Genomic DNA, 12,218 nt, shown 5'->3' on the forward strand with positions numbered 1-12,218 from the left:
GGCAACATCATGTCAAGGGTAGCTGATTGCTGTGGTTATGCCTCGAAGACTGTCCAGGGCTACGATTTACAAACACTCCAGAGAGATATTAGCAAGAGGAGCTGAAATATCCTAATTACTTGTCTGGGTCTTCCTCGAGAGACCGAAAGTCACAGCTGAAAGTCGGTTTCAGCTAAAAGTGGAAAAAGTGACACCCCCCCGCTCCCCCCTGCAAGGAAGTCTGTGCTACAGGTAATTCTTGGCATTTGGGTCACCACAATAAAAATGTAGAGACTCTGGAAAAAGTGCAGAGAAGAGCAGCCATGATGATTAGGGGACCGGAGGCTAAAACATACAACGAACGGTTGCAGGAACCGGGCATGTCTTAGTCTAGTGAAAAGAATCTAGTCTACTTTTTGAGAAGCTGCCCCAAAGAAGAGGGAGTCCATTTATTTACCAAAGCCCCTGAAGGCAGGAGGAGAAGCAACGGATGGAAACTCATCCAGGAGAGAAGCAACCTAGAACTAAGGAGAAACTTGCTGAGAGAGAGGACAATTAACCAGTGGAACTGCTCGCCTCCAGAAGTTGTGGAAGCTCCAACACTGGAGGTTTTTAAGAAGGGATTGGACAAGCATTTGTCTGATATGGTATAGTTAATAAACTGAATTATTGAGTCTGCCATCTGCACCTCTATGACTGTCTAGTTCGGTTCTGCAACCTAGCAGGACAGACACGGACTCCAGAGGGTAATTAGGATGGCAGAAAAGAACAATGGCTACCAACCTGCCTTCCATGGAGGACCTGTATACTGCAAGAGTCAAAAAGAGGGTTGTGGAAATATCTACAGACCCCTCACCTCCCAGACATAAACTGTTTCAACTCCTACCCTCCAAACGACACTATAGAGCCCTGCACACCAGAACAACTAGATACAAGGACAGTTTTTTCTCCCCCGAACGCCATCACTCTGCTAAACCACTAACTCCCTCAACACTGTCCAACTGTTTACAAAGTCTGCATTATTATTACTTTTAATCTTCTCATCCTTCCTTATTGCCCATCCCCTCCCACTTGTAACTGTATGACTGTGACTCTGTCGCTTGTATCCTTACGATTTATATGGACTGTTTCCTAGTATGATTTGACTGCTTATTGTACCCTGTGACTATTATTAGGTGTTGCACCTGATGATTCTTGACTCTTGACAAATGTACCTTTTCTTCTATGTGCAATGAGAGCATTTGCACCAAGACAAATTCCTTTGTATGTTCGATCACACTTGGCCAATAAAGAATTCTCTTCTCTTCTCTTCTCTTCTAGTCTTCTCTTCTCTTCTCTTCTCTTCTCTTCTATATTCTATTCTATTCTATTCTATTCTATTCTATTCTATTCTATTCTATTTTCTATTCTATTCTATTCTATCTTCTCCTGCTTGGGCAGGGGTTGGACTAGAAGACCTCCAGGGTCCCTTCCACCTCGGTTCTTCTGTTAACAGGATAGAAGAGCATGCCTAGTGGGCAGCACACCACCAAAACACCATTGGCCTCTAGGAAAAATTAACTACTGACTTTGTGCCAAAACAGCAGTTATTCCTAACTCCGTATCCCAAGAATAGGAAGGGAGGAATCTTAAATTTCTCACTTTGGAGCAAGCTGTATTTGCAATCAATACTCCGAGGCAATGTGTTAACACAAAAGAGTCCTATATCTCTCTCTCTCTCTCTCTCTCTCTCTCTCTCTCTTTATACATTTGGAAGAACCAAGGTCCATAAATATAGGTTTTCTGCCTCGTGGCAACTGAAGAACTTTAAATCAAACTGTCCTCTTCTAATACGGATAAGAGACCTCCTAAATTTCGTCCCTCCTGCAATTTTCCCTGTTCTTTTTCATTAGGGCAATTTATCTTGGGCCCTTTCCTCTGTTTAAAATCTGTATCTTTGAAAAATGGAAGCTTCGGGCATTCATTTAGGACGGTGGAATTAACGTGTCAGGGGCGTTAATGAGCCTGGGAGCCAAATATAGGGATATATATAATTCACACTGGAAAAGAGCATGAATTATACATAAATAAAGGAAGATCCATAACCTTGGTCAGCGTGGAACTGTGCTGCTGTCCTGTGTCCAGAAAGCCAGAGAGAAATGGGAGGTTAAGGTTTAATCTATCGATTGGAAAAGATATACGGGTGTTCAAATTATGTTCTGGGAAATCTCCGCGAGAGGAACCCAGTGTTCGTTCTTTATCAGGATTTTATCTATTTGGCCTTTTTTTTTTACTATTATTATTATTTTAACTCGAGAAACAAAACTTCCAAGACCAAAAGTGACTTAGAGAATGAAAGAAAATAAACTTAAGGAGGAAAAAAAAAAGCAGATGAGAAAAGACTAAGAAAGGACCTTCACAATATCAGCATGTTGGCTGTGGTGAGTTCAGGGGCTTGGGTTGCTACCGGTTCACACCGGTTTGGGCGAACCGGGTGTTAATTTTACATTTGGTGCAGCAAACTGGGAGTTCCGGCGACTGGCTTGCCCCGCCCACCCCGCCTCACCTCTCCCAGGAGTCACCCTTGCGGCCTGTTTTTGCTCCCAGGGTAGCGCAGGAGGCTGAACTAGGCCACGCCCACCATGACCCTGCCCACCCAGCAACCGGGTAGAGAACCGGTTGCTAAATTATTTGAAACCCATCCCTGGGCTTCAAATAATTGGCCATGGTGAGTTAGCTGCAGAGAATGGGCTGTGTGGCGCATTGTCCCTGTCTACCCCGGGGCGAATGAGGATTATTTGGTGAGGCCCACCCAGATCAATGACCGATGAAGAAACCTGCCAGGTGAGTTGACCACCTGGGCCAAATGTTCAGAGTACCGCAGTGTAAATTCAGTGCTACAAAAGTAAACGCAGATGGCTGAGACTTCATTTGACTTCTTTATAAACACACAAAGTAAATTTTACAATACCAGTTGTAGATTTCTCCAACAGGTTACAGGTTCAGAGCAGAACAGCAACTCGGGAGCTCAGAAACAGACGTCAGTTTCACTTGAGTTCATCAGGCGAGCAAGGAAAAGTTAGTTTCTCTTTCACTTTAGAGCTGATCACAGAGATGAACCACGCCCAGGTTCTCTCAGCCCTCAATTCAGCTCTCATTGGCTGACTTTGTTACCAGTTCATGAATATACTCTTGACGCCAAAGACTTACTTTTAATGAATTGCATGAGGGTGAGGCCTTCCTCCTCCGTGGTTTTATTCTTAAGCTGCTCGGCGACTTCTTCCTTGCTCATGTCCGCAATGTTCTTCCGTCTGGCCTCATCCTTGGGAGGGAAGGAAGTAGAAAATTCAAAAGGGAAAAGGACCAGGCCACTTCTAGGAGACTTAGTCCCTAGGCAAGGGTTCTACAAGGCGCTTCCCCAAAGTCAGAAGTACTCCCTGCCACAAGATCCCAGCCTATGGACCTGGGTTTCTGAAGATAATTCCATTTATTCCATTGACTACAGATAATCCTCGACTTGTGACCACAGCTGGACCTAAAATTTCCCTTTGCTAAGTGAGACAGGTGTTAAGTGAGTTTTGCCCTGTTTTACAAACTTGCTTGCCACGGTTGTTAGGCGAATCACTGCAGCAGTTAAGTTAGTTGCGTGCTCATTCAGCGAATCTGGCCTTCCCCCTTGACTTCGCTGGTCAGGTCGCAAAAGGGGACCACGTGACCCGGGATGCTGGAACTGTCATAAACTACCCTGTTTTCCCGAAAATACGACCTACCCTGAAAGTAAGCCCTAGCTTGATTTTTACACGTGTGCCCAATATAAGCCCTACCCCCAAAATATGTCCTAATTAAGATGCCTCCCACTCCAGAGTGAGTGGGTAAAAATTAAGCGAGGTTGGGGACAGGGTGGGAGGAGCTGCCCTACTACTTACCTTTGGGCAGGTGTAACCAGGCCTCACACACCCCTGCCAGCCCACTTCTTCTGCCACCAGCAAGGCTGGCCAGGCTTTCCTGAAGGCCTCTGGAGCCGAGGACGAAGTTCTGGATCGATCCAAAGCTCTGTTATTGGCTACAGAGGCCTTCAGGGTAGCCTTGCCGGCTGCAGGAGAAGTTCCTGAAGGCCTCGGACAGTGACAAGGAGGCCGGGGGGGTGACGCGTGCAAATGAGGTTCGTCTTCGCATGACATCCCCCCAAAATAAGAGCTGGTGTCTTTTTTTGATGGAAAAAATATATGACGGGGTCTTATTTTGGGGGAAACACGGTATGATTCGGTTGCTAAGGGTGTGAATATTTATCACGTGACCAGGGGGATGCTGAAAAGGTTGTGTGTGAAACACGGTCCTGAGTCCCTTTCTTCAGTGCCATTGTAACTTTGAGTGGTCGCTAAATGAACAGATGTAAGCCAAGGACTGCTTATATCAAAATGACTCTGATATTGCCGCTTCTTATTTCCCCCTTTTGACCCTCAACCTTTCTACTGTTCCCACGTAGTTATTGGTTTATCTAATTTGTATTCCTCGGTGGGAAGAAATATCCATCTGGTTCAGTTTCAAGCCAGGAGAAGAAGACGCTGGAAACATGGAGGCTGATCGGAGAGAGGATTTCACGGTAAAGCGGAATCACCAAACCCATGGTTCTGGTAATAGCTGACCAAATGGAGTTGAGAAGGGGTTGTATACCTTCTCTTGGGCTTTGCACTTGAGCTTCCTGTTCCTGTGCAAGAACGTGCATTCTATGGGCTGTTGTCAGACTCCCATGGGGCCATGTAAGGGTCACGGCTGGCTTATAGGCAAAGCACAAATCCTAGGTGTTTGTCTGAGCTACATTTGGTTGAACTTTGGATTGCTTTGAGGACGATGCAATCATTCCTATTGTGGCTTAATGGCTTTGTTCTGGTTTGGATCTCAGGTGAGGGCTAATCCTAGTATTCTGCTTTTGTTTCAAAATATCCCTGTCTTGAATGGGTGACCAAATCTGCATTTCTAAAAAAAGGGCCTCCTCAGTCTGGTTTTGGAATAGGCTGGCAAAATCTTTCTTTAATACCTGCTTCATTTCTCCATTTCTCTCTTTGGGAAGTATAATATTCTTCCCCTTTTTAAAATATTCCTCAAAATATGTCATTCTTTAGGAGAGCGTGTGTGACTTCCCACACCACCTTTGTTAGTTTTGCCAATGTTTGCCAAAGTTGCCTTCCCCCCCCAAAAAAGGCAGCTGAATTTTCTTGGTTTTCTTTTCCTCTTTCGTTTCACATCCAAGGAGCTTCTCCGAAACCACCATTTTTTTAAAAAAAAGAGAAAACTTATTATGGGGCTTTTAGAATAAGAGACTATAGAAGGCAAAAGGCTATCTCTGCCTGTTAATGAGAAGCGAGAGATAGGAAGCCAGCCAGGAGTTTTACGGAAAGGCATCGGCCGGATTCGTATAGAAGAGGCTCTCGTGATGTTCCGAAATGGTTTGCAAATGCTCTAAAAATAAAAGAGGAGAGATGCAATTTACGATAAACCGTTTTAGAAGATTTCAGCGTGTCTAGAGATGCTGAGCAGCCGCTAGAAAGGAGCAGAGAAAATTACATCATCGAGCGGAGATAGAAGGACCCCAGTCCCAAGCATACAAAAATGAAAACGTTCCTCAGCTGCGGGATGTCGGAGATCACACGAAGGGGCGTCGGGGACCAAAAGGGAACGGTGGAAGACTGGATGAATTCGCATGGAGCGCGGTAGAGTCAGTCGATAGGCTACGGGGTTGATGACCGCCTCGATGGGAAATGGGCCGAAGAACCGATGGTCCAGCTTCTTTATCAGGCGGTCGAGCTGAAGATGTTTTGTGGACAACCACACACGGTCTCCTACAGCCAGTGGAGACGTTGCCCGTCGAGAGCGATCTGTGAACCGCTTGTAATCTTCCTTGGCCCGTATCAGTTGCTGCCAAACTAACTGCTGAACTGAGTGTAGTTCCGAAAGGAATTCCTGAGTCTCGGTAACAAGGGAATCTAAGAGTGTCAACGGAAAGAACCGCGGATGGTACCCCACATTAACATAAAATGGTGTCATTTGGGTGGAGGTGTACTGGGAGTTGTTGAATGCAAACTCCGCCAGAGGGAGATAATCGACCCAGTTGTTCTGCCGGTGGTTTACAAAACAACGCAAATATTGCTTGAGAATGCCAATGACCTTCTCCATCCCACCATCAGTTTCTGGATGGTGTGCCGACGACAAGCACACCTGCACCTGTAACGCGGTCATCAGGCTTTCCCAAAATTGGGCTGTAAATTGTACACCGCGGTCAGAAACTACCCTGTCTGGCAGACCACGGAGACGAAAAACATGCTGCAAGAACAAACGGGCAGTTGTACAGGCTGATGGCAATTTATGACACGGAATGAAGTGGGCCATTTTTGTCAACATGTCGACCACCACAAGCACAGCCGTAAATCCCGAGGATGATGGTAAATGAGTCAAGAAGTCCATGGAAATCGCTCCCCATGGTCTTTCTGGAGTCGGCAGAGGTTGGAGGAGACCAGGAGGTGCACCCATCACGGCTTTTGCTTGCCTGCACGATACACAGGACATGACATAGGCATGGACATCATGCCATACTTGAGACCACCAAAAAGTCCACATTACAAGTTGAAGGGTCTTAAAAAACCCAAAATGGCCGGCTGCAGGCTTGTCGTGACGCTGAGTCATAATAAGGGCTCAAAGCTGCCCCGAGGGTACGTACAACCAGCCCCGATGCTTGAGTAAGCCCTCCTCCAAAGTCCATGGGGATTCGGGTCCAATCTCCCTATCCTCTGCTGCAACCAAGCATCTAGGCGCTGCGCCTCTTGCACCTGAGTCCGCAAGTCCACCGGTTTCTGAACTGCGGCCAAGGATTCTACTGGCAGCACTGTCTGTAGAGGAAGGGGGTCCTTGGGGCAAAGATACTCAGGTTTGCAGGACAGGGCATCCGCCCTCTGATTGTGACCACTGGGGATATAGGTCACAGAAAAATTGAACTGGGCAAAAACCAACGACCACCGGATCTGCCGCTGGTTCAACTTTCTCACCATTGACAAATGGTCTAAATTCTGATGGTCCGTCCGGACCTCCACCTTGTGTTGGGGCTCCTCGAGGTGATGTCGCCAAGCCTCAAATGCAGCCTTGATAGCCAGCAACTCTTTTTCCCAGATGGTGTAATTACGTTCAGGAGGAGTGAGTTTCCAGGAATAATAAGTGCAGGGAAAAAGAGTGACGCTATCCACCGGGGCTTGCAACAGCACTGCCCCAATAGCCATGTTGGACGCATCCATCTCCACCACAAAAGGACGATGCGGATCAGGATGCCTCAGGACGGGTTCTGCGATGAAGGCATTCTTGAGGGCCCCAAAAGCCTGTTGCTGTGAGGGGGCCCACTGGAACGGGACCTTCTTTCAAAGGAGCTGGGTTATTGGACCTGTCAGCTTGGCAAAACCTGGGATGAAGGTCCGGTAATAGTTAGCGAACCCCAATAGGCATTGAACGTCCTTCACGCCATGAGGGGGTTCCCGACTACATAAGGCCTCCACCTTACGCAGGTCCATGGCGATACCTTTGGGAGAGATGATGTACCCAAGGAACTCAATGGAAGTCTGGAAGAAGAAACATTTCTCCAGCTTCGCATAAAGTTGGTGCTCCCGAAGGCGTTGCAAGACCAGACGAACGTGTCGAAGGTGGCAGTCCCTGGACCCAGAATAGATCAGAATATCGTTCAAGTACACCACCACAAACCGATCTAACATATCCAAAAACACGTCACTCATCAGGTGCTGGAAGATTGCGGGGGCGTTGGTCAACCCAAACAGAATCACAATGTACTCAAAATGGGCGTATCGGGTGCCAAATGCTGTCTTCCATTCGTCCCCCTCCCACATCCACACCAGGTTATAGGCCCCTTGAAGATCAAGTGTCCAAAATTAGATGCCGAGGGGGCCCAGAGTCAACCTCCGCTAATTCAGGTGGGTGTTTGATATGTGCCCAGCCGAGGGTTTCCCCCCAGGTCGAGCCTGCCCCGTTTCCCGACTGATCACGCCGAGATTCAGGCACAGGCTTGAGCGCCCCACTTTGCTTTAGAGGACAAGAAATAGCGAAATGTCCTCCCCCCACCAATACAAGCACCAACCTCCTTGGCATCACTGCGTTCTCTCCTGGGCCGTCAGGCGAGGTCTGACCGCTCCTAACTCCATTGGCTCCTCGGCCATTGCCACGACACATTAGGTGACCCGGGGTGTGTTAGCACAGGACGCTGTGGTACAGGTGTAGATGGCTGCTCCTGGATGGTACAACGGTTCTTTCACCATTGGAGACGTGCGTCGATGCGCAAGCATTGCACCACCAGAGCGTCGAGGCTGGTTCCACTCGAACTAACTTGTCCTGCAGCTCATCTAACAGGCCATCCTGGAAGGCGTCCATTAACGCTGCGTCATTCCAGTTGGAGTCCAGGCACAAAAGCCGAAATTCAGAAATAAACTCTTGCAGGGGGCGCCTGCCTTGGCGAAGGTCCTTAAGGCGCCTGGCTGCCGTCTGCACTCATATGGGGTCTTCATACATGTGGCGCATGTGTTGCCAAAAACCCTGGTAATTAGTTAATAATGGGCTGTTCTTGAGCAACAAAGGTGTGGCCCATCTAGAGGCCAAGCCGGAAAGGAGGCTTATCACAAACCTCCATAGCCATAAATAACTGGCACTGTCCCGTGAAAGCCGGGAACATCTCAGGCTGCCCAGAAAACTTATCCGGCACAGCCACCGGGCATTTCCGACGGGGAGGGGGAGGAGGAGCTGCATGAGCCTGCAGCAAAGCAAGTTGGGCTGTTAATTGAGCCACTTGCTGTTGTAGAGTTTGATTTTCATCTTGCAGCTGTTGTTGAAACTGTTGCTGGTGGTCCATCTTAGGTAAAAGATGGTTTAAGTCAGGTACGGGACAAAAAATGTTCTGTCTCACCTTTCTTCTTTTCCCAAAAGATGAAAGAGTACAAACTCACACAAACACAGGCAGGCAGGCTGGCTCGGACTTCACAGAGTTAATTCTTCGGAATTGATAACGTCCTTGGCATTCCAACACGCTCTGCCTGCCAAGGACGTTATCCGAACTGATAACAAGTAAAAAGCTACTTCCAGAAAATTACAAGGCAGACCACAAGAATCATTCACAAAGAAAACCTGAAGTAAGATCAAACTTTGTCCCGTACAAAGTTCCAGCCGACAACACACCCACTTTTATCCCCTGTGAGGTGTGGCTCAATGGCTCAGCTCACTCTCTGACCCTCCCACGCCTCCTACGTTGCCGCTCACGTTTCTCCCTACGACGCTGCTTAGGATCAAGCCAACATTCTTCCTCTTGACTCCCTGTCAGGGGCTGCTCCGATATGCCTTCCTCCTGATTAATCTCAGGCTGTTCCTCTCGGCTGTCTGATGAAACCTCAGGCATTATCAGGGAGGAAGGCATTGCCAGAGAGGAAGGTCCTGGGGAGGAAGGCATTCCCAGTTCCTCCTCCTCATCTTCCGAGTCCTCTTCCTCTGACAGCACAGGCTCGGGAATCGGAGCCTATATATATATATATATATATGGATCTTTGGTTGTTCGGGTTTTCTCCCGCGTACAACCAAAGATCCACATATAAATACCTGAGAACCTCAGAAAACATATATATATATATATATATATATATATATATATATATATATATATAATCTCCACCTCTTTGATCAGCGATAAAGGTTAGTTAAAAGCTAGGTTGTAATGTCGTGTATTAAGTTCACGACAGAAACGGGAGATGAGCACAGAATAAATGATAAACCTGAGAGAGGAAGGACTGGAGCCAGAGAGAACACAGAGACATCCAAGCAGAAAGATAGAGAGAGGGATGATGGATGTGATTGTGGATGCAGAATTAATCACAAAAAGTTCTGGACAGGGCTGCCATCACTCTGCAGAGGTTCGTTCCTATCCAAGGTCCTATCGAGAACAGCAGATGAATGATGACACCGAACGCGGGAGCTCTCTCGAAAAGGTTTGAAGCCAAGCCAGGTAGGAAATCAAACCTTGTCCAAGGCCTCACAATGGGACCAGGTGTGACAAGTCAGGAGCAAATACAGTAAGTAGGTTTGTATTTACATAGAGTGGTTTTATCCCCCCAAACAGATATTGTGTTTCCCCGAAAAGAAGACCCTGTCTTATATTTTTGGGGCCACCAAAAAAGGCACCAGGTCTTATTTTCGGGGGAAACTCCTGACTAACCTCACTTGTGTGAGTCGTCCCCCGGCCTCCTTTTTGCTCACAGAGGCCTTAAGGAACTTCTTCTTCTGCAGCCGGCAAGGCTTTCCTGAAGGCCTCTGCAGCCGATATAACAGACCTCTGGATCGATCCTGAGCTTTGTTCTCAGCTCCAGAGGCCTTCAGGAAAGCCTGGCCAGCCTTGCCGGCTGCAGAAGAAATGGGCCAGCAAGGCAGGTGTCAGGATGTGCAAGGCCTGGCTGCAACTGTCCAAAGGTAAGTAGTAGGGCAGCTTCATACACACCCATCCCCACCCTAGTTTAATTTTTACCTGTCCACTCTGGAGTGGGCGGATCTTAATTAGGTCTTATTTTTGGGAGGTAGGGCTTATATTGGGCACACGTGTAAAAATCAAGCTAGGACTTACTTTCAGGGTAGGTCGTATTTTCAGGGAAACAGGGTATACATGCAAGTACTTTGAGACAGGCTTGAACAAACAGCAATCAGCAATTTACGGCAGAGAAACATCTTACCTTGTTCCTCACCTGGGCAATTGACCCTCTGCCCTTGGGTGAAATATGGCTGCTGCTGTCAGCCTGCTGCCCGTTTTTGGGGAAGACAGGGAAGGCCAGAGATAGAGAGAACTCCAATGCGTGTGCCTGTGCACAATACACGTTTGTGAATGTGCTGGGCTGGCTTTCTATGCACAGGTAGTCCTCAACTTACAACCATTCATTTAGTGCCCGTTTGAAGTTACGACGGCACTGAAAAAAAAAGTGACTTATGGCCATTTTCCACACTTACCTCCATTGCAGCCTCCCCATATGTTTATCAGATCAAAATTCAGACGTTGGGCAAACCGACTCGCATTTATGACGGATACAGCTCCCCGTGGGGGGGTGTCAGGTGTCAAGTTTTACACTTTTACTGAGTAGTGAAATATGGTAAAATACAAAATGAAACAGTAAATGGAAAAGCCGTGGGGAGGAAAAGGGGTCCGAGAAGTGAGGAAGGATAAGTAGAAGAAGAAGAAGAAGAACCATGAAGGTTTTGCCATTTTGGCCAATTCCATCAACTTCTGCAGCCATTCATCCAGGTGAGCCACTTTTGCGACAAGCAAAGTCAACGGGGAAGCCGGATTCACTTGAGAATCATTGTGCTGGTTATACAGTATATAGTTAATTTAGGAACGAGAGCTGGAGTCTTCCTTTGGCATATCGCTATGGGATGAAGGTAACCATCATTTCACTTAACCATCTTTTCACTTTCAAGTCTCCCGTCTTCTGGCTGAATAGAGACAAGCAGCCCAACGCTACAAAGGCTTCCATGCAAAGTTAATTTTATTGGGTTATATTAGGCATCCTCATAACTCACAATTATGTTGAGATTCATCTAACGTCCGATCTTTACCTCAACAGTCGCCTCCATAGTGTAAAAAGGTGGTTACCTTCATCCCATAGCGTTATAGCAAAGGAAGACTCTAGCACGATGCTGGGGTCCAGGTAAGAACGCCCCCCAAAACTCCCCCTTCTCAACCAGACATCAATTCAGCGGCCAATCAGGATTACGGATGTGATCACGTGACATGAACTACATCTCCCAAGAGGCATGAACTACATTTCCCATGGAGCATTCCCTTAAGGGGGCAGCTCTCCTTCCTGCTTTGAGGTGGTCCGGTGAGTTCTTACCTCTTTCGGCATTTCTCTCGGGAAGAAAAAATAAGGGATCGAAGCGATGGCCACCATGCTGGCGGTAAAAATGAAGCCAAGCCACCAAGCCCCAACCCATCGTGGATCCTTGTTAGTGATGAGGACTTCCGCTGAAACATAACCAGAGGAGAGAGGAACTTGTGGCGGCTGACGGAGTCGGCCGCAGAGTCGGACAGTCGTGAGGAGGTGGGGGAGGAACCTGGCCCAGGTCTGGAGGCCGAGGAAGGCTCGGACAAGGGCTCTTCATCAGAGGCAGAGATGGGGCCAGGGCAGGCTAGCAGTCATCAGCTGCCTTCGGGTTCGGACAGCAGTGAGGCGGGGGAACTTCTG

At 47.7% G+C, this 12,218-nt stretch overlaps 1 protein-coding gene across 1 annotated transcript in view; it reads right to left on the reverse strand.

Annotated features, from left to right (window-relative positions):
• Positions 1 to 12,218, reverse strand: part of SLCO2B1 (solute carrier organic anion transporter family member 2B1) — a 57,965-nt gene that overhangs the window by 15,718 nt on the left and 30,029 nt on the right. The window contains exons 7-8 of the mRNA XM_087937855.1: positions 11,868 to 11,998; positions 3,169 to 3,280 (exon numbers count right to left, since the gene is read on the reverse strand). Coding sequence (XP_087793981.1) covers positions 3,169 to 3,280; positions 11,868 to 11,998 — 243 coding nt within the window. The remainder of the gene's footprint in view (positions 1 to 3,168; positions 3,281 to 11,867; positions 11,999 to 12,218) is intronic.

This window comes from Pseudonaja textilis, chromosome 7 (assembly GCF_049901715.1).
Source record: "Pseudonaja textilis isolate UNSWEBS1 chromosome 7, rPseTex1.2, whole genome shotgun sequence".
Classification (NCBI taxonomy): Eukaryota; Metazoa; Chordata; class Lepidosauria; order Squamata; family Elapidae; genus Pseudonaja; species Pseudonaja textilis.